General features: G+C 46.8%; 1 protein-coding gene and 1 long non-coding RNA gene across 2 annotated transcripts in view; one reads left to right on the forward strand and one right to left on the reverse strand.

Moving 5' to 3' along the window:
- The window catches only part of LOC140504140 (calmodulin-binding transcription activator 1-like), a 1,000,289-nt gene that overhangs the window by 854,189 nt on the left and 122,947 nt on the right, over nt 1–23,153 (forward strand). The window contains exons 6-7 of the mRNA XM_072608745.1: nt 11,507–11,647; nt 13,128–14,983. Of these exons, the coding sequence (XP_072464846.1) occupies nt 11,507–11,647; nt 13,128–14,983 (1,997 nt within the window). The remainder of the gene's footprint in view (nt 1–11,506; nt 11,648–13,127; nt 14,984–23,153) is intronic.
- The window catches only part of LOC140504142 (uncharacterized), a 143,178-nt gene that overhangs the window by 3,993 nt on the left and 116,032 nt on the right, over nt 1–23,153 (reverse strand). Inside the window, exon 4 of the long non-coding RNA XR_011966974.1 lies at nt 546–603. This is a non-coding gene — a long non-coding RNA (uncharacterized lncRNA). The remainder of the gene's footprint in view (nt 1–545; nt 604–23,153) is intronic.

A 23,153-nucleotide genomic window follows, 5' to 3' on the forward strand; every position in this document is an offset into this window, starting at 1 on the left:
GCATTCAGCTTGAAATGTCCAATAGGCAATTGATGAAATAGGACTGAAGCTCAAGAGAGAGACTGGAGCTGGGTATATCGATTAGGCGTTCTTGGCACAAATGTGATAAAGTCACCGAGTGGGGAGGGGATGTGATTACTGAAAGCATAGAGGGAGCAGACGAGAGGATCTTGGGGAACTAGACCCTCAGACTCCTAGAATCTCAGCGCTACATAAGACCTCAGAGGCCATTGAGCATAACCCAAATGGGACCAGGAATGCTCTCTAAAACAGAGATCCTTCACTTTATATGTGTCATCGACCCCATCCCCAACCCCCACCCCTGCTTGGCAATCTGGTGAAGCTCATGAACCCTTCTCAGAAGCATCTTTGTTGCCTATATTTGTAATTGAGGTAAATGCCAAATTTTGATTCAAGATTAGTGAAATAAAAGATGTCACTGTTTTCCCATAGAAGTTTATGGAGCCCCTGAAACTTATCCACAGACCCTTTGGGAGGGAGCTATCCATGAACCCCAAGTTAAGAGCTCCCACTCTATCACCTACCCCACAAGTAGCTTTCCAGTCTCAGGCTATCGTCTCTTTAGCTGAGCTGCTGTAGTTTCTAGGATTGGAAAGTATTTGAGGTAATAATGATAAGTGACATTATCAGTAAGATAAGTGGAAGCTCTCTTGATTCCCACAACAGCCCTATGCATTAGATACTTGACTATTCAAATTATCCAGGTGATCTGGAATCTTATCCATGTGGGTATTTTCTTTAGTGATACAGATTGCAATCCATCCTCTGGGACTGTTGCCCTTGCCCCACCCCCGTCACCTTCGCTACAGGGTGTCTACCCGGTATGTGGGAGGTAGGTATTACAGGTATTAAAATACTACAGGAAAAATGACTTCATCGTTTTGGGCCTCAGTTTTCCCATATGTAAAATGAGGACTACACAGACTCTAAGGTCCCATCCGACTTTAGGTCTAGGATCCCATGACTCTCTCTTGAGGAAGAGGAGGGCCCAGAGGCTCAGACTCTGGTTGCACCACTAGTCAGTGTCATAAGCAGTAATCTCATTTCCCTTCTCCTCAGTGCTCCATCACTCATTATTTCAGATCCCTCTGCCCCTGGGGAACTACAACCAGACTACAACGAAAACTGAAGACAATTAGCCCCTTGTTCAGAGCTGGGCTGGGGGAGGGAGTGGAGAGCAGTCCTCCCTGTTCTCTTACTCTCCTCCTCCCCCAGCTAGGTCACTGGCCCTGCTCTCCTGTGAAGGATTTCTCATGGCCTCTGGAAAGAGGAATAGCCTGGGCACCACAGGGGCCTGACCGTGCCAGCTCCTCGTCTTAGAACAGACCCCTTCCCCTGTCAGCTCATCTCTGAGATTCCATCAAACCAGCAACCACCAATCTTTGCATTTGTTTGTTTACTTAGTGGTTTTCCCCAAAATCAGTCCCTACTTTGAAATTCCAAGATAATTGCTAAAGTGAGGAGCTGAAAAGAACAGCTCCCCAGCTTCCCCAGGACCTTGTGAGAGCTGGAGTTAACGTCTTCTAGAACCCTCTGGGCGTTGAGTGGTAGTGGCCGGACTCAATTGAGTGTCTACTCTCTTTTGGCTTTTGTTTCTAAACTCAGAAAACAGTGATGTATCCCTTTGTCTCTTCAGAGAGAAAGAAAGAGAAAGGGAGAGGAGAGGGAAGGAAAGACAAGGAAATGGAGGAGAGACAGAGACAGGGAGATAGATCCAGAAAGAGGGGAAGGGAAGGAAGGAGGGAAAGAGGGAGAGGGAGGGAGAGAGGGAGGAGGGAGAGAGAGAGAGAGAGAGAGAGAGAGAGAGAGAGAGAGAGAGAGAGAGAGAGAGAGAGAGAGAGAGAGAGAGAGAGACAGAGAGAGAGAGGAAGGGAGAAAACAGGAAGGCGGAGGGAGGGAGAGAGATCACATCCATATCTACCAGTTTTTCAACAGTTTATTATATAAAAGTGACTTCTATTGTTGCTGAAGAGGGCCCTGTATAACTCAGGCATGGCTGACAGCCTGGGCCTTTCCTCCCTCTCCACTCCTCCACCTCCTCAAGAAAACTTCACTCCAAAAGCTAAACAGGCCAGAATAAGGGAGCTGTTCCTAACAGTGAAAAGTGCACTACAATGGGTGAGACAGTGAGCACTTGATCAGCAGAGGTCCTTGAGCAGAGGCTCCTGGGAGGGCCCTGCCAACATGAGGTCTGGGGCTCTAAGGTCTTGGGGAAAACCAGGAAGGAAGAACCAGGGGCTTCTTAGTTCCCTGAAAGTATTCTTTCTTTCACTCAGACAGAGAAAGAGATGGCAGACAGTGCCAGACTATTAATCATAACTAATACAAAGCCTACTATGCAATTATTATCTCATTTGAGCCTCATGACAACCCTGGAAGAGAGGTGCTATGATGATTCCCATTTTACAGATGAGGAAACTGAGGCAAGTGGGGTGAAGTGACTTGCCCAGGGTCACACAATTAATAAGTGCCTGAGGCCAAATTTGAACTTGGTTCTTCCTGACTGTAGGCCCAGGGCTCTATCCACTGCACCACATAGCTTGCTTTCCAGGGACCTTAACCTTTAGTTAGAAAGTAAAGAATGATGGGCACGTAAAATTACCTGATGAACAGGACCAACGAGGAGCTTCCTTCCCTCTGCCCAGTTTCCTGGCTTAAAATGTGCCTAGCATCGGATGGGTGGCACTAGATATTGGGTGAATGGCATTTACAGTGATTGGAGACTATCCTGGCATCATATTTCTAGGGCTCCTTCCCAGACAGCAGCCAGAGTGAGGAGAGAGACCTCCCCTTCTAACGAGAAAGACAGAAGTCTCATCTCCTTTGATCGACTATCCATATGATATCTGGCCTGTCAGTCCTCCTCTTACAGCATGGTGTAGGAGAGAGTTCATTTAGAGCTGGAGTCAGAAAGACCCCGGGTTTAAATTCTGTCCCCAATATTAATACCTGGATTTCTTAGAATCCCAGGTCATTCTCAAACCCTATGCCAATGAAATCACAGATCAGCCCACCACCCCTCCCCCTTAAAAAATGAGCTGACAGCTCAGATTCAGAGAATCTCATAATTTAGAAGGGATCTCAGAGACCACTCAGTACCTGGCAAGAATCCCCTCTTCAACATCCCCAAGAAGCGGTCACCTGGCCACTGTTTGAAGATCTCCAGGGATGGGGAGCTCACCACCTCCAGAGTCAGTCCAGTGCACTATCTGGATGACTGACGTTGTTAGGAGGTAGCAGGCACCAGTTCCCCCACTCTCAGCAGTCAGCCATCTTCTAGGGTCATTTTGTCCTGGGACCTCTTCTCATTTATTTCTATAATTCCTCTTTAGTGATCTCATTTTTCCCCAGGGCTTAATCACTATCACTAGGTGCTTCCCCCAGTGATATATTCAGCCTTAGTGTCTCTCCTGAGCTCCAGCCTCACATCACCAGCTGCCTCCTGGGTATTTTGAACTAGATAAGCCGTGGGAATCCCTAACTCATTACCTTTCTCCTGTTAAAAACTTCCCCCTGTTACTGGGACTCACCCTATCACCCAGGTTCATAGTCTCAAGGTCGTCCTCTCCTCCTGGCTCTTCAATCCACTGCCCAATATCACTTCTATCTCCACAATAGCTCTTGTATTCCTTCCCTTCTCTCCATTCACACAGCCGCCAGCTGGATGCAGGCTTTCCTCACCACTCACATGAAACATTGCAACATCCTCCTATCTGGCCTCCCTACCTCCAAGCTCTCCCCAGCACAATCCCCCACCCACCTCCACCAGAGTCATTTTCCTCAAGTGTACATCTGAACAGGTCACACCTCCCCACCAAGGTCAGTAAACTCCAGTGACCTCTACGACCAAATAAAATCCCTTGTTTGATTTTTAAGTCTCTTCATAACCTGGTCCCTTCCTCCCGTTCCAGTTTTCTTGCACATTATTCCCCACCTCCCATTTTTCCTTGCAATCATACTGGCCTCCTCACCATTTCACACCCAGAACTGGATCATTCATGCCTTGGTACAGGCCATCCCCAGCACCTGGAACCAGCTGCTTCCTCAAGTCTGCCTCTTGGAATTCCTGGTTTCTTTCAAGGTTCAGCTCAAGGGCTGCCTTCTACACGATGCTTTTCCTGATTCCTCCTGGTCTCCCTACCCCAGTTTTTAGTGCCCTTTCTCCCAAAATTATTATTTGGGTTCACTGTGAGTCCTGGCTCAAATTCATACAAACAGCTCCACCCCACCCCCACCCCCAAAGAGCCTGTCATCCAAGAAACCAGAAATCCTTGCATCCAGTTCTGCTTTTGTCAGGTAACAAATAATAATCATAGCAAGTAGCAGTAGTAGTAGTAGTAGTAGTAGTAGTAGTAGTAGTAGTAGTAGTAGTAGTAGTAGTAGTAGTAGTAGTAGTAGTAGTGTTATTAATAGCAACAGTAATACTAGGTAACATTTCTATAGGACCTACTATGTGCAGGCACTGTGCAAAGTGCTTTACAGTGATCACATTTGATCCTCAAAACAACTCTAAAAATGCCAATTTTTAGTCGGTAGGCACTATTATTGTCCCCATTTTACAGATGAGCGAACTAAGGCAAACAGGTAGAATGGCTTGCTAGGGTCATACAAATAGTAAGTGTCAGAGGCCAGATTTGAACACAAGTCTTCCTGATTTCAGGCCTCGTACTCTATCTACCACCCAGCTGTTCGGGATGTAGTGGCAGAAAGGAAGCCCAAACCCAGTCCTGCTCATGATGGCTCTTTCCACTTGGGATCCCTGAGGATTCTCTTGGAGCATGAGGCTATGTTGTATTATAAATTCAATTCAGTGCCTATTCATGCCTAGTATAAAAGACACAAGGACTTTTTTAATGAAAATAATTCCTCTCCTCAAGGAGTTTACATTCTACTCAATCACTGAGTAAGAAATTATTAGATGTCTACTATGTGCCAAGTATCCTGTTTGTTTGGGGACAGGAGAAACAGCATGTATTCAGATATGTGAATAAAAATCACAGAGAAATGAATTACAAAGTAATGTGTATTTATTAGTTATAATTCAAGTCCATGTTCTAATATATACTGACCCTGTAATCCTGGGATGTTCTGAGGAAAGACACTAGAACTAAGGAGGACTTAGCATAGTGCCTGGCACACAGTAGGCACTTAATAAATGTTTACTGACTGCCTGACTCACTGGGAAGCAGTTCTTGCAGAAATTGGGATCTTATCTGGGACCTGAAAAAATCCAGGAGGCAGAGATGAGAAGGGAGGGCATTCCAGGCATGGGGGACAGCCTGGAGTCAGGAGATGAGTATCCTATGTGAGGAACAACAGAGAGGCCGGGTGTCCATGGACTGCAGTCATTCCTTTCACATCACAATTTTTCCCATCAAGATTTCGGTATATCACAAGTTGGCATAAGAAATTAAAGGAGAATTTGGGGAGAGTTTTGTGGAAGTCTCAGACTATACATGAGGGCCATCAGATGACACAGAGCCTATGTCTAAATACTTAACCTAAATTTTACAATAAAGTACTATAAACAGCCCATAAAAGAAAAAGAAGAAATTCAGACTTCTTCTCTGGAAAAGGAGGGCCAAAAAATTTTATGTGGATTTTCCATATCGAAGGGGTGCTGCACCCCTATCCCCCATGCTGAGGAAGGGATAATTATACCTGATGCGGGGAGTAAGGTGTTATGGCAGCTAGGTGGTACAGTGGAAAGAGTACAGGCCTGTAGTAAGGAAACTGAATTCAAATCCACCCTCAGATACTCACTAGATGTGTGACCTTGGGCAAGTCACTTCACCCTGTTTGCCTCAGTTTCCTCATCTGTAAAATGAGCTGGAGAAGTCACTCCAGTATCTCCCCAGATGTCACTGAGAGTCAGACATGACTGAACAAATATTCCTTTGTATTTTATTCATTTAGTTAATTTTTCTCAATTACATTTTAATCTGGATCAGCTAGCTCTCTGGAATGTTGAGTGTTGGACACCTCTGCCTACGCCAGTCAAATGGCAGGTTCAGACAAAAAAGAAATTATGGAGAGGTCAGCCAAGGCTCAGAGCAGTTGTGTGACGTGTGTATTTGTGTGGTATCACAGTTGGTGAGTTGCAAGGGCTTCAAAGCTGCGTCTCTCCTGATTCTGCCTCAGTGAACTTTTCACAAGGCAGCGCTGCCCAGATTCTTGGAAAGAGAAGAATAGGTCCTATCCACCACTGGCTCCTATTCCCACCTTCCCCTACTGTCCTCTGTCAAGATAAGCCTTGGCTTGTCCCCCTGGCCTGAGAATGATGTTTAGCAGATAGGGTTGAGAGGGATGCTCTGAGAAGAAGGGCCTCCTGGCACATCCCCCCATCTCCCTCCCTCTGAGGGGCCAGGTCATCAGCTGGTAATCAGGAAGCTGAGATTTACCAGGGCATCATCCTAGGAAATGCTCCAATGGCAGGTCTCCTCTGCCAGCACCAGCTCTCTCTGCGTTGAAGTGAAAATGATTGGCAAATCTGTTCCCCTGTCATTCTGGAGGTGTCTTGTTTTGTTCTATTTTAAACTGGAAATTCCCTTTCATCTTCCTCTGTTTTTCTTTCTTCTTTCTGGGTTATGACCTTAAATTTAATCAAATGTACTTTTAAACCAGTTTTACTTTTGTAGCTCTTAAGGAAGGGTGGCGGGAAGGGGGGAGGTTGGGGGATGGGAAGAACTGGTGCGTATGTTTATTAACCTTCCTTTCATAAGGCACTTTTTTCCCTATAGAACTCTCCTTTCCCGCTGATTCATTATGTGTCGGGAAGCAGAGCGTGACATGTTAAAAGCCGTCTTGATAGTATTTGATATTCAGTACTAACAACTCACCAACTCATAGGAGAGGGTTTTTTCCCTCTTAAAGGGGGAGGGAGACAATCTGCATATTGGATGTGCCAGGAAGTAGGTAATTTGCATTTAGCATCCAGAAATTCTCTGCTTGCAATCTGTCATCCTTCGCTGGGTTTTCATTTTATAACCTTCACAACATAAGGAGGAGAACACGCAACAGAATGAACACAATCAGAGCAGACCCCTGGTTGGCAACTGAAAAAGTAACCTTATCAGGCTAGGAAGATAAAGGAGGGGGGTGGTTCCTTGCAGCCAGAGAGCAATGACCTGGAAGGATCATGGAGAGGCATCCCCCTCACTTCACCCTAGCACCCTACCACCATCACTCAACCATCATGGGCTCAAACTTGATAGATCAACTCAGTTCCCAACTAGGAGGATATTCCTCTGCAAAATGAGTCAGAGATAGCAGGAAATGAGGCTGGCCAGAGAAGGGGTCAGGGAGAAATGGGGTAGGAACCCTCCAGGCACACATCCCACAGATAGAGCTTTCTGTCCTAACCAAAGTTTGGCTTAAAGACCTTGAACATGGTGGGAAGTTCCCTGTGAAGAGGAAGATGTGAAAACTACTTCATGTTACATCATGAAGACATCATAATTTTCCAAAGGACCCTCCTAGTTTAATTCAGGCTTAAGGGAAAAAAAAGCCTGCAAGAAATCTCACAGTGTAGTATGCGAGATACGATGAAGACTGGAAAGAGCCTTGGACTGAGAGTTAGATACCCACACAGTTGGGTGGAAAGAGTGTTGGCTTTGGAATCAGAAGAACCTGGCTTCAGATTGAATCTTGACTTTGCCAATGCATGCACTTGGGAAAGTCACAGAATCAGAGAATATCAGAAGGTACCATAATGACCAGCTCATAACCTCTGTGGGCTTCCATATTTTCATCTATAAAATGAAGGTTGGACCACTAATGGTCCTTTCAACTCTAAATCTATGGCCCTATGTATGACTAGTATTCTAGTCTGAGCTGTGCCCAAATGCCAGCCGGCTGGGCCAGTTTTCTCACCTGTAAAATGATAGGGTTGGAGAAGATTCCTTCCAACTTTAGGACTGTGATTCTATGATGCAGTAAATCTTGACTTTTTGATGATTGCTTCACTATGGGAAGCCTGGGAAAGGGTGAGCTAGAAAAGGATGAAATGTAGACTTCACTGACTGAAGGACCTTCCCAGAACAAGAGTGGTCTGTGAACTTCCCCATCCAATCCAGTCCCCAGCTCATCTCCCCCCCCCCCCCAAGCTCTGGTTACACAGAGCAGGATAAGGGGCTTAGACAGAGTCTACTAAAGAGACAGAGTCTCTCCTCTCTGATAGGAGAGCTGGAGGGTGGAGTCATAAACTTAACTATCCAGATAATTCTCTATTTTCCATCAGCAGCTCTACTTGGTGAATCCCCAGAATATCATGCCTCCCCCAGAATAAACTGGTCACCTGAAATCTCATCATCATGCTGATTGACTCCATTTTTTGGTCCTGGGATTGGTGAATTCCCAAAACCTTCCTTGAGAGAGGGCTCAGAATTTTCAGAACTTTCCAAACAACTTTTCATTTCCCACAGCAGCTCTGCTTGGTTTGACTCTGCAGAACATGATGCCCCCCACTAGGGCTCCCTCCCCCACGCCCCACTTTCATCTTCCTTTCTCTGTGGTCTTTCATCAGATTGTAAGTTTTTGGAGGGTAGAGACTTTCTTTTTCTTATTTTTGTCTCTAGTGTTTGGCACAATGAATGGCACTTAGTAGGTATTTAATAAATATTTATTGAATTGAGGGCATCTAGTGGCTCTAAATTCCCACATGCCATCAGTAGCAATTCAGTACTCAAGGGAAGGTCCTGGTCTGCACCCTAGGATGTGTGGACCTCTGCCCAGAAACACAAGGGCCACCAAAGCTGATAACTTGCAAGCATCATCCCATCAACATCAGATGAAGCAAAGTGATGGGGCATCTGAAGATGCAAAGTGATGTAGGAATAACTTCAGAGGATGCAGGCTGTACAATCAGATAGGGCAAGAAAGGCAGAGGGCATCCCACAGAATCAGAGGATACCAGAGTCAGGAGAGAACGTAGAATGTCAAACTGAAAAGAACCAGGAAACATGGCACATTAGACACGGAAAGTCAAGTCAACCAACATTTATTAAGCACCTACTGCATGCCAGGTGCTATGCTAAACACTAGGGATAGAAAAGCCTTAAGCCAAACATAGTCCCAGTTCTGGAGGAGCTCTAGGTCTGATAAGGGAGACAACATGCAAACAGCCATGATGTATTTAGGACAAATGGAGGATGATCACAGGGAAGGCATTAGCTTTAAGGGAGAGAAAAAAAGGATTCTCCCAAAAGGTGGGGCCTGAACTAAGGAAGCCAAGAGGAGGAAAGAAGAGGAAGAGAAAGAAGGACAGAGAGGATGAGGCCAGTGTCACTGGATTTCAGGATATGTAGAGGATGGCAAAATAGATTTAAGAAAATTGGGAAGATATGAGAGGACTGGATTATGGAGAACTCTGAATGCCAGAGGATTTTATAACTGACCCTAAAAATAATGGACAGCCACTGAAGTTTTTTGAATAGAGAGATGATGTAGTCAGATCTGTACTTTAGGAAGAGCCCTGAGTGGAAGATGAAGCAGATAAGGAGTGGTCTGCAGTCAGAAAACCAGCAGAAGGCCCTTGCCACAGTCCCAGCATAAGGTGACAAGGGCTGTGCCAAGGGGATGGCAGGACCAGAGGAGAGAAGAAGGCATAGGTGAGAGATCTTGGCAACTGATCAGATAGGGTGAGTGAGAGGGACTGAGATGTCAAGGAGGATGCCTGGTCATGAGTCTGGGCATTGGGAGGATGGTGGGGCCTTCAACAGTTAAGAGGGAAGTTTGGAAAGGAGTGGGCTTGAGGAGGAAGATAATGACTTCAATTTTGTTAATGAAGAGTCTAAGACAGACCAAAGAATTTCAGAATTGGAAAGGGCATTCTAATATAGAATGTCAGTTGAGAGAGGCCTTAGGACATAGAAGATCACCTGGCAGGATAAGGTACTAGGCACTGAGGTTCTCTCTTGAGCTGAACTGCCAAGCCTTCAAACTCTACCACAGAGAGCACAACTCCAATGGGCTGGCCATGTTGTTCAATTGCCTAAAAGACTATTTTACGAAGAACTCACACAAGGCAAGTGCTCACATGGAGGTCAGAAGAAGTGACACAGGGACACTCTTAAGGTGTTTCTGAAGAACTTTGGGATCAATTGTGTGACATGGGAGATTCTGGCAGAGGACCATCTAGCATGGTGTACCCACATCAGAGAAGGTGCTGCACTCTATGAGTAAAGCAGAATAGCCCAAAAGAAATGGGAGATATACAGATTTAGAGAATCATGCTCATGTGAACTCTTTGTGTCTGACCTGTGGCAGAGCCTTCCAAGCTCCTACTGATCGGATCAGCCACGGCCAGATACATTGTACCTTGATCCCAACATGGTGGTGTCATTTTGACTCTCCTCAAGCATGAAAGATGAACACCAAGAACATAAAATGTCAGAGCAGGGAGGGCTCTTTGAATAAAGAATGACAAAAGTGGGGGAGTCTTTGAAATGGTCTATGTCAGTACCTCATTGTACAGATGAAGAAACTGAGGCCCAGAAAAATACAGTGACTTGTCCAAAGCCGCAGAAAGTCATGTCTGAAAAGGGACCGCTCCCTAGTCCTTTCCCCAATAACAACCTCAACACATATTTATTAAGCACCTACTGTATTCAGAGCTCTAGGTTAAAGGCAGGAGGAGATACAAATGAGGCATCACAAAGGTCCTGCTCTCCTAGAACTTATAATTTACTAGGGGGATGAGACACCAGCACAAAATGTGGTCTCTAAGCCTAGGGACTAAGAGATCTAACAGGTCTGATAGGATGAAGGCCCTGAGAACCCCTTCTCCCTAAGTCACCCAAACTCTTGGTTGTATTTACTGGACTGAGAAATCCCATTGACAATGAAGAAGGGAAAAGGGGAGGAAAAAATGACATCATCAAGAAAAAGAAAAGGAGAAGGCAGGAGGAGAGAGGGAGGAGGGAGGGGGAAGAGAAGGAGATAGTGACAGAGACAGAGAGAGGAGAGAGAGAGAGACAGAGAGAAAGAGAGAGAGAGAGAGACAGAGAGAGAGAGAGAGAGACAGAGAGACAGAGAGACAGAGAGAGACAGAGAGAGAGACAGAGACAGAGAGAGACAGAGAGAGAGACAGACAGACAGACAGACAGAGACAGAGACAGAGAGAGACAGAGAGAGAGACAGAGAAAGAGAGACAGAGAGACAGAGAAACAGACAGAGACAGAGACAGAGAGAGAGTGCTAGGAGAGACAGACACCAAAGAATGAGAGACAGAAACAAGAAAGCAGGGCATTTGGTGGGGAAGTATCAGATACACAGAGATCCCTAGAGAGCCTGCCTATGTCACCTGCCCCCATCACACTGGAGGTCCACCCATTCAGATAATGTGTCTGTCTTTCCCTCCTTCCTATTCCCCTCTTCATACCATTCTCTTCACCTACAGATCTGGCCACCTGAAAAGAGCGATGGCCGCCCCCTGGGTGGAGGCTAGGTGGCCTCTGATGAGAGATGTCTTCTTCTCTCTCCACAGTCCATGGCATCAAGTGGACATGCAGCAACGGGAACAGCAGCTCTGGTTTCTCAGTGGAGCAGCTGGTGCAGCAGATCCTGGACAGTCACCAGACCAAGCCCCAGCCTCGGACACACAACTGCCTCTGCACTGGCAACTTGGGTGAGTTGGCACCAGGATTGGCAGTGGGCAGGGGGAAGAGGAACCATGCAAGAGAAGGGCACCAGTCTCAGGGAGGTGCTTGGCTCTTCCTAGCTGACCAGGGACTAGGTGGGCATCTGGTCCTCCCCTTGACCTCTGACAAGAGTATTCTCACCTCTGTGTGTGTCATTGATTTGGAATTAGTGATCAAACCACACAAGGTGTCCCATGGAGACAAGTCAGAAAGAAAACAGAGACAATTATCCATCTCCAACCTAACAAAGGCTTCTCGGGGGGGAGGGGCTTTAGGGGAATAACAAGCTGAATGAGACCCTGCAAAGCTCATCCAAATTGTCCCCTGAGAAGTGCGAAGGGACAGAGACAGTGGCAGGATGGATAAAAGAAGTCAGTCTTGCCCAGACCGTATTCTGCTCTGATTCACATGCACACAAATCAGCAAGAGACCTGACCTCCAGACCCAGGGCTCCTTAGAGTGAACTCAGGGTCCCCCACTCCACTGGACTGATAAACTCATCCTCTACTTTAACCTCCTTTGAGTTCAAAGATCCAGAGGCCCCCTTAACTTGGAGCCTAATGTGTCTGCTCTCCTAATCGTCTTATTTGCTCCCTGGGATGAGATTGCCCCACTCCCTTCAGTTCCTTAATTAGATATTATCATTAAAGGGTCATGTCTCTACTCTATTAAGTCTTTGTGAATTTAAGATTCTCAATGGGGAATACTTGTGATGGCATCATGGGAGAATTTTCCCTTTTATCAAAAACAATGGCTACGTCTAATGGATGAAAAATAACCATGGAGCTGGGATGAGAGAGAGGAGTCACCCCGGCCTGCTGGGCACAAAGCCCTTGGAGAAAGATCTATAAAGGATAGTCTATAAGCTTAGAAAGGATGGACTTTTCCCCCCTTTGTTTGCTTGTGAGCTTCAAGAATGTGCAGTATTGTAACAAGTAAAGATGGCGGAGGACATTCCAGACCAAAAAATATCATGAGTGAAAGGGCAGAGTTGAGAATTTGGAGACTATGTTGAGGAAACAGAAGTTCAGCTTGGTTGTAATGTGTAGGACATGAAGGGGATAAAGAACAGAAAGGTAAACTGAGGCCAGACCCTAGAATGATAGACTACAGATTTAGAATGAACTCAATTCATGTCCTCTGATAAAACTTCAGCCCCAAAGACATGAAGCCCATCCTGGGCTCACCAATCTGAACTAGACAGTCATGGTCTGGTTTGGGGTGATGATTTATTCAGGTTTCCATATGCCTTGTCTCTTTGTGGAATAAGGTTGGGTTTTTGATGTGTTTGTTCAGGGTTTTTTGGCCAGGCAAACAAGTCAGTGTTATTCAGTGCCCAGTGCCCAGCACAGGTCCAACTCTAACTCTTTCTTGTGTGTGTGTGTGTGTGTGTGTGTGTGTGTGCGCGCGCATGTGTGCCCGCCTGCGTGTGTGCATGTGCGTGTCTTGTGTTTCTCTTGGCCACAGGAGCAGGTAGCAGTGTGCATCACAAGTGTAACAGTGCCAAGCATCGCATCATATCACCAAAGGTCGAACCACGGACAGGTGGGTACAGCACTCACTCAGAGGTACAAAATAATGATGTCTCCGAAGGCAAGAATGAGCACAGTCACGGCAAGGCCTCCAGCCGGGAGAAGAGGAACGGCAAAGTGGCGAAGCCTGTGCTGCTGCATCAGAACAGCACCGAGGTGTCCTCCACCAATCAGGTGGAGGTCCCCGACACAACCCAGAATTCTCCCGTGTCCATCAGCAGTGGCCTGAACAGTGACCCAGATATGGCCGACAGCCCAGTGGTCACAGGGGTGTCCAGCATGGCGGTGGCCTCTGTGATGGGGAGCTTGTCCCAGAGTGCCACTGTGTTCATGTCAGAGGTGACCAATGAGGCAGTATATACCATGTCCCCCACAGCTGGTCCCAACCAACACCTGCTCTCCTCAGACGCAGCCGCCCAGGGCCTCGTCCTGGCGGTGAGCTCCGACGGGCACAAATTCGCCTTCCCAGCCACAGGGAGTGCGGAGGGTTTGTCAATGTTGCCCACTAACGTGTCTGAAGAGCTGGTGCTTTCCACCACCCTCGACGGGAGCCGCAAGATCCCAGAAACCACCATGAACTTTGACCCGGACTGTTTTCTCAACAACCCCAAACAGGGACAGACCTACGGGGGTGGGGGACTGAAAGCAGAGACGATGGGCACCAACATGAGGCAGTCACCCACGGCTGAGCGGGTCAGCTTTAGCTTCAGTGCAGCCCTCACAAAAGAAATCAAGACCGAGGACACATCCTTTGAGCAGCAGATGTCCAAAGAAGCGTATTCCTCCTCTAGCACATCTAACTCCCTCACCCTGTCCGCTGGTTCCAGCCTGCTCCCGTCCGGTGGGGGACTCAGTCCAAGTACCACCCTGGAGCAAATGGACTTCAGTGCTATAGACTCCAACAAGGACTATGCTTCTAGTTTCAGCCAGACTGTCCACAGCCCCCACGTCCACCAGACCCCTTCCCCTAGCTTCTTTCTGCAGGATGCCAGCAAACCTATCCCCCTAGAACAGAGCACCCACACTAATCTCAACGATTCGGGTAGTTCTTTTGTGCCGTTAGGGATGGCTACCGTGAAGACAGAGGCCCCTCCGACCCCCTCCAATTGCAACGGTTCTGTAGAGACCCGGATAGAGTCCACGTCCTCCCTCCAGCTCATGCAGTTCCAGGCTAATTTCCAGACCATCACCACTGAGGCAGAAGTTCCCATGGAGACCTCTCAACCCGCCGAAGGGGGTGAGAACCTGCTCAAGTCTGGGGAACTGCAGAGCTGTAGCTCCGAACACTACATGCAGCCCGAGAGCAACGGGAGCATCCGGAACGGGGGCAGCATCCCCATCCTCCAAGGGAACATGGTCCAGGGGCTCTATCCCGTGGCCCACCACAGCCTCCATAACTCTTCCAACATGGAATTGAGCCTGGACCACTTTGATATCTCCTTCAGCAACCAGTTCTCCGACCTGATCAACGACTTCATCTCGGTGGAAGGGGGCAGCAATACTATTTACGGACACCAGCTCGTGTCGGGGGACGGTGCAGGGCTCTCACAGGCCGAAGACGGCAACCGCGCCTCCTTCAGCCAGGCCGAAATGTGCATCCCCTGCTGCAGCCCCCAGCAGGGCGGCATGCAACTGGGCAGCGCCGAAGGCGGGGCTGGCACCATGGCCTACATGCACGTGGCTGAGGTGGTCTCTGCGGCCACCGCAGCCCAGAGCGCCCTGGGATTGCTGCAGCAGAGTGGGCGAGTCTTCATGGTGACCGACTACTCCCCAGAGTGGTCTTACCCAGAGGTAAGCTGCTGGCGCTTCCTTGCCAACCAGCGCCACCAGCGGGGCCATCTGTCATTGTGCACATACAAGGGCGTCAAGATCATTTGCATGTAATTAATTGCCTTCTCTTGATTATGAAGATCTATATCTGAGGAAGGTATAGATCCAAAAGTGCTTCTGTCTCTCCCAAGCGGTGCTTCTCAAAATGGTACTGTAGACCGCCCTGCCTTCGCGATCCTGATTGGCTAATACCTGCACATACATCCTCATCAGAATGAAAGGTCAGAAGGGTTTGGTTTGATGAGATACGCACCCATCAGGGCTAACCTACTTCTGCTCATAACGATAGCCTTTATACAGTGCTCTAAGGTTTGCAAAGTGTTTTATATATGTTATCTCATTCCATCCTCACAACACCAGGAGGAGGTAGGTGCTGTTATCATCTCCATTTTACAGGTGAGGAAATTGAGGCAGGCAGACTTGCCCAGGGTCACACCACTAACAAATGTCTAAGGCAGGATTTAATAAGAGTTAGCATTTACCTCACACTTTAAGATTTGCAAAGAATTTCACAAATATCTCTTTTTCCCCTCATAAATAACCCTGGGAGGGAGGTTCTGCTATCCAGTTTTACAGATGGGGAAACTGAGGTAGACAACAGTCAGGTGATTTGTCCAGGGTCAGACAGGGCATAAACCACTGAACTTAGATCTTGCTTTCAGTACTGGGTGATCCATTGAGTCACTTCGAGTCATCCAAATTCAGGTAATCCTAATTCAGGCCATATCAATTCAGTTCAACATTTATTAAAGTAGCATTAACGGGCAAGAATCAATTAACCACACCCTACGTACAAGGCACTGCACTGAGTATTGGGGATATAAAGACAACAAGGAAATGGCCCAGGTCACCACACAGCTTGTGTTAGCGGGCACAGAGAGTGCCAGAGAAACCCTACACACCAAAAAGGATCCTCAGAGATCACTGTTGGTGTCTAAGTCCTTCATTTTACAGAAGAAGGAATGGGCCTAAGTAGAAGAAATGACTTGCCCAGAGTCACACTGACAGTTAGTAACAGAAACCCAGAGCAGTTCTTTTTCCCCAAGACCAGGCTTTTGGCCTTGAAAGAAAAGAGCTTGGGATAATGGAGAGAATGCTGGGCTTGGAAGCGGAAAGATCTGGGTTCAAATCCTCCCTCAGACCCTTATTAGCTGTGTGACCATGGGCAAAGTTCTTCATGTCTCATGTGCCTCAGGCAACTCCATAGGACATAGCTACTAAGCCATAAAGTGCCTTGATTAAACGCTGGTTTTAATCAGCACTGATGGAGTGAATTCCCAAACTGGGAGTTTCCTCATGGTGATGAAAGGGAGGCAGCTTGGCACAGTGGAAATAAATGGCATTGACTCTCGACTCAGAGGATCAGGGTTCATATCCTTCCTTTGACCTTGACATTGACTGCCTATGATCTTGAGAGGAGTGATTTGACCTCTCTGGACCTCAGTTTTCTCTCTGAGGTCCCTTTCAACTCTAAATCTTTCTCATGGCCTGGGTTCAAATCCCACCCCTGGGCCTTACTACCTGTCCAACCTTGGGCAGAAAGGAAGTGACCTACCCAAACTGACACAGCATGTATGTTTCTAAGGTAGGATTTGAGCCCAGGTCTTCCTGACTCTGAGTCCTGTGTGGTAACCACACTGTAAGCACCTTGGGAAGGTCATGTCCCCTTTGTAGGCCTCTCTTTCCTCTGGAGAAAGAAGAGGTTGGCCAAGCTCAGTGACCTCCAAGGTCCCCTCCTGCTCTAGGTCGATCTACCTACCAGGAGAAGCTTAGGCTTGCCATTCCAGGTCAGGATCATGCCAGCCCTCTGACCCAGGTCCCAGCCCTAGGGGCCAATTGGTTCATCTTCATGTACTAACTAGGAGCTGCAGCAGAGCAGGTGGGCCAGAGCTGTACAAGTAAGAGGTCACCAAGAAACGTTCAACCTTTACTTACTGTGAGAGCAAATCACAAAGGCACTAACCTGGTGGGTATAGGGTATATGATAGGCCTGGGGAAGAGTATCCAATAATTTGGGAAAGATGGTAAGAAGGTAAGGAATCAAATGGCTGAGGGTATGGGATGTTAGGAGGCAGAGCTGTGAGTCATCTGGCATTCTGGGTAATGAGAAAAGAAGGTCCTGTGTGGAGACACCATGGCACCCCATAAGTCCTCATCTAGGGAGAGAACAAGGTAAGACCAGACCAGGAAGGCACTCATCTGGCATGCTGTTGCTTGAGGAAGTGGGGGAGAATGTTAAGTTATTATTTTAATACATCATTCATGCTAATAAGGCAATGGTTAAATAACCAGTCTTAGAGTCAAGGCATCTCAGGTATAGGCCCTACCTGACATTTATTGGCAAAACAACCCTACCCAGGACACTTAGCACCTCTTAGTACCCCCAGATTGAAAGTATATGTTGCAAAGCAGGGGCTGATCAGCCTCGAGGGAGGCTTCCTCACAAGGTCTTCCTTATATCAACTGAATTACAAACCTCATACAAATGCAAGTCCAAATCCAATATGGGATACCTGCTGTAGTAACTATTGTCAATAACCTCATCATCAACAAATATTGATTAAGTACCTACTAGGTGCCAGGCACTAAGTACTGGGAATACAGATAGAAGCAGAAAACAGCCCCTGCCCTCAAGAATTACACTCTAATGTAATTATACTATATAATTGCATTGTACAATTATATATTATATATGTAATAATATATATAATTATATTAAAATCTAATGTTTAAAGACAGTATGCAAACAAATATATACAAAGCAAGCTCTACATAGGGGGAGAGGAAATGATGAAGAGAAGGAAGGAGTTAGAATTAAGAGGGATTGAGGAGGTCTTCCACTAAAAGAGAATTTTAATTCCTTAAGAGGAAGCTAGGGAGGTCAGGAAGCAAAGATGAGGAAGGAGAGCATTCCAGAAACGTGGGACAACCAGAGAAAATGCCTGAAGGAGAAATGGAATGTCTTGTTTCTGGAACAGCTAGGAGGCCAGTGTCACCAGATGGAAGAGTATATACTGGGGAGTAAGATGTAAGAAGACTGGAAAAGGAGGAGGGGGCTGGGGTATGAAGGGCATTTTGTATTTGATCCTGGAGGTGACAGGAATTATTTAATTATTAAGAAATTATTGAGTAAGGGATGACATGGTCAGACCTATACTTTAGGAGAATCATTTTGTGACTGAATTGTTGGAGTGGGGAGAGCCTTGAGGGAGGCAGACCCAGCAGCAGTTATCCAAATAGTCCAGGTGTGAGGTAATGTGGGTCAGCACCAGGATGGGGACAAGGTCGGAGGAGAGAGTATTGAAGACATGCAGCAAAAGTGAAATTGACAGGCCTTGGCAATAGCTTAGTTATGAGCGGGGGTGAGGAATCCAGCATGACTCCTATGTTGCAAACCAGAGGGACTGGGAGGACAGTGTTGCCCTCTACAATGATAAGGAAGTTTGCCCAGGGCTGGGGGATGGGGGTGAGGATTAGGGGGGAAAATAATGAGTTCTGGTTTGGGACATTTTAAGTAGAAGATGTCTACTGGACATCCAGTTTGAGATGTCTGAAAGGTAGTTGGATATGGGAGACTGGAGGGCAGCAAAGAGGTTGGGCAGGAAAGATAGATTTGAGAACCATCAGGGTAGAAACCATCATTAAATCCATGGGAGCTGATGAGATTATCAAGTGAAGTAGTAGAGAGGAAGAAGAGCAAAGGGCCTGAGCCAGAAGTCTGAGAGACACCTATGGTTAGAAAGTGTGGTCTGGAGAAAGATCCAGCAAAGGAGTGGTCAGATAGACACTAGGAAAACCAGGAGAGAGTGGTGTCCAGAGAACCTAGAGGGAAGACAGGATCAAGCGGGAGAGTGCCCAACAGTGTTGAAGGCTGCAGAGAGGTCAGTGAGAATGAAAAGCTGTTGGAGCTGGCAAGAAGATCACTAGTAACTTTGTAGAGAGCAGTTTAGGTGAAATGGGAAATTCAGAAGCTGGATTATAAGGGGTTAAGAAGAGAGTGGGGAGAGAGAGGGTGGAGGTCTCCTTGACCCAGAACAACATTTTCATTCCATGTTAGTTACCACCCCCCTAAGAGGTGTCTTTAGGTCATTACTTAGGTTAAAGGGCACAGTATCTCTCTCAGAAGCTGACCCCTGACTGGGCATCTGTAGAGGAAGTCTACTGATCTGCCTTCAAGATCTAGACAAAGGAGTGACAAGGGTAGATCCTCTTCATGTCCCCTTACCTCTCAACCTTACTTTGCCATTGTCTCCTCCCTTCTCAGTCCCAGGTGCCACCTTTATTGATCCAAGTCTAAGCGATACTGGGTTGATTCAGAAAAAGTCAAATCTACAGCTTGCCACAAGAGGGCAGCATAGGAACAAGGAAAATGGGAAATTGACTTTTCCAAATCTGGGCTTGGCCTCGAGATGGTAAAACTAGGTATTTCAACCCTAGAATGTCAGGACTTTGGGAGGTTTTTGGGAGGTTTCCAGTTATCTTAAGGGGCAATGGGGGACAAAGAGAAGGGCAGAGAGAAGGGAAGGAGAAACATGGAATCCTATTAAATATCACTTTAGTTTAAAGAAATATGCTACCTATCATTTCTAGGACAAGCTGCGCTCAGTGGGTGATACGAAATCCCAGGAGAGGCAGAAGGACTTAAGAGTCAAAACACATGTATTCTTACTACAGTTTAGTGTCTAGTAAAATATTGATATCTGTCTATATGATATAGGAGCCTCAGGTAAAAGGAGGGAGTTTGACAGAATGAGCTAAGGTTCCTTCCAATTTTAAATCCTATCATTCAACCCCAGAGACCAACCCTGATGGTTATACCAGGGGGCTGACACCTTCTTCCTGGAGTTTCTACAGGGCTTTGCTGCCTCCCCTAGAACAAAAGTCAGCCCAGCACTAGACTGGGCCCCAAGGAAACCACGCCCTTTGATCTCTCTCCCAGACTTGGGAACTTCTGTTGCTGTGGTCTACTGAGGTTCAGGCTGTACTGCCCAGGCTCCTAGAAGCGGGAAAGATAACTTCTGTCATTGAGTCAGCCATAACACCCTTTCCCAGACTAGGAGATCCCCAAATCTGCTTCCTGCTGGAATGGATTTGCAGAGATAGGGTCATGGGTGGGCAGAGCCAAGCCTTTCCTCCCCATCTGTCCCCTCACCATCTCCCTGAGGTGCCTGACTAGTTAAGGTGACACCATTCAGCAGCATGGCCACCTTCATTCCTCACTGGTTCCCTTATGTCTCGCCTCCCTTCTCCTTCTTTCTTTTGTCTCTGTTTTCACTGAGTTATTGGTTGATTCACCACTTTTTCCAAAATGGAAAGAACAGAGAAAAGGGCATTGTGAACCCTGGACCTTCATCTCAGCCATCAAAACCGTTTCTGGCTTTGCCTCTTAGTACTTGTGTGGCTTTAGGCAGATCGCGTCACCTTTCCTGGCCCCAGTTTCCTCATCTATAAAACAATCAGGCCCAGATTAATATGAGCACATGGAACTTTTAAATTTCCAAGAACTGACATTTCAGATGGAAGCTCTCTCATCCCCTGCCCCTGCCCCTCCCCACCCCCTCCTATGCCCTTTAATCGTTCTCATCTTTTCTTATCACAATGGAACACGGGCGACTCTCCTGCAGAGCAGACGACAAAGAAAGGCGCTGGGCTCACCACCAATGAAAATCGTCCAGCTGAGCCTCTGTTGCCATGGAGACGTCCACCTGAATGGGTGGAGCCCGAGCCATCCTGCTAGTGGGGGGAGGGGACATCTCCACAGGAAAGGTGCCAGATTTCTCTTCAGAACTGCCATTCTTTATCCCCTCAATCAGGACAGATGCTTTAGTCCTGGCTTTGGAACAGTGGGTGGTGGGCGGTGGCTGTTTTTGTTCTTGGTGAAAATGGCGTGGGGCTTTATGAAGGCAGAGACCAACACTCCTCCACCCTGCCTATTTCCTTGTGCTCATCATCTCCTTTTCCTCATCCCTGTCCCAAATCTTAATGTCTCAAGGACTCTTTGTCCCTTTCTTAGGGTCATAGGGAGATAGATTTAATGTTGGAAGGAAGGACCTTGGAAGCTATCTGACTCAATTCACAGGACAGCCAAGGGGTGCCATAGTGCCTAGAGCACTGACCTGAAGTCAAGAACACTCAACTTCCTGAGTTCAAATCTGGCCTCAGACACTTACTAGTCCCTGGGCAGGTCACTTTGCCCTATTTGCCTCAATTTCCTCATTTGTAAAATGAACTGCAGAAGGAAATGGCAAACCAGTCCAGTATCTTTGCCAAGGAAAACTCAAATGAGGTCTCAAAGAGTCAACAGGACTCAAATGGCAACAGCAAAGTTCAAACACGAAGAACTTAAGGCCTTGAAAAGGAAAGTAAGCTTACCCAAGGTCACATAGCTCATTAGGATCTGACGCAGGTCTTCCTGACTCCAAGGTCAGCACTCTAGCCTCTAGAGAAGACTGCTTCTGTAACCATTTCTCTGATACACCTCAAATCTTCATGGAGCCATCATCCAGCAGGAACAAGAGTTAATCATGGAAAAATGGAAAGAGCCCTGGATCTAGAGCCAGGACAACTGGGATAGATATCATAAGATAATGGATCCTTATCATCAGTGTGGTATCCTTCAATATGGGAAGCAATGTGGTACAGTGGAAAGAGAACTGGTACGGAATACCTGAGTTCAAATTTCACCTCTGCCTTCTACCTATGGGACCTTGAGTAAAGCACTGCACCTCCCTGGGCCTTAGTTTCCTCATCTGTAAAATGAAGAGGTTGAACCAGATGATCTCTAAGGTCCTTTGACATGAATATCTCTGAGTCTTATTTTGCTCATCTGTAAAATGGGGATGATAACCTACTTCAGGTTTCTCATGTAGAAAGAACTTTGTAAACCTTAAAACTCCATAACCATTATTATCATCATTGTTCTAGATCCATCATTGGACTAGAGCCTACAAAGAGCACACCATGTAATGCCTATCCTCAGCTGCTCCTCAGGCCTTGAAATGTGGAGCTGTTATAGACTCATTAATGCATATACATTTGAAATCGGAAGAAACCTGAGATCATTAACTCCAATCCCTCGTTTTACAGTTGAGGAAATAAGTGCCCTGAAAGATGAAATGGCCTGCCTATCGTCATGCTAGTCAGCAGCAGAGCTAGGAGCACAGAGCTGTTCTAATGTGAGCAGGAGGGGGAGGAGGGGACAGATAAAATGTCCTCCTATAAATCAGACACAATTTTGATGAAAGGGGGCCTCAGGGTCTCAGCCTCTGAAGGATGAATGGGAATATCAACAGTCGAGGGAATGGGATATTCTAAGTGACCTCCCAGACCTAGAATAATTACGATGATAGCTTTTTTCCAGTCAACCTCAGTCAGACATACTCTCTGCTCATAATGTTTGTCACAGGGTAGAGAAGCATGCTTCCACATGGGACCTAAGAGAATGACCACAGAGAACTCACAGAATCTTGGAGAGTTCAGGGTCAAGCTTTCATTCCAAACCCCATAGATGGAAGACTTCTGACTCTCAGCTCAATGTTTTGACTATAGTGCTGCCAATCCTAGTCTAAGATCAAGGTGGAGATAAAAAAGAATTCTCAATTGCACATCTCCTCCTCTCTCATTTCTGTACAATGGGGTACCTTTTAGCCTCCCCAGCCTGGACCTAATTCAGGGAAGTGTACCAGAACCAACCAAAGCCAAAGGCCGGCTGGGGAGGGCGCTCTCCAAGGTCTTGTTGATCAGAATGAAATTTAGGTGAAGAACTTAGAAAAGAGCCATTTGTAAGATCACAGTATTTAAAACCAGAAGAGGACCTTGGAAATCATCTAGGTCAGTCCATTCATTTTAGAGATGAAAAAACTGAGGCACAGAGATAGGGAAATCAACTTGTCCAAGATCCACAGTGAACCCAGAGCCCTCTGAGCAATTCCTCAGCAGGAACTCTAGCTCTGTCAGGGCTGGTGTCAGATGGAGATCTACCTCTGACACCAATTGACTTTGTGATCCTGAGAAAATTATTTCACCTTTCAGGACCTCCCAGGCAACTCCCTAAGACTGAAATGCAAAGCAGATACTGATCTGCTTTGATAGAGGGAGTTTCCTCACTGGAAGTTCTTAACATACCCATGAA

Source organism: Notamacropus eugenii, chromosome 5 (genome assembly GCF_028372415.1).
Source record: "Notamacropus eugenii isolate mMacEug1 chromosome 5, mMacEug1.pri_v2, whole genome shotgun sequence".
NCBI classification, from domain to species: Eukaryota; Metazoa; Chordata; class Mammalia; order Diprotodontia; family Macropodidae; genus Notamacropus; species Notamacropus eugenii.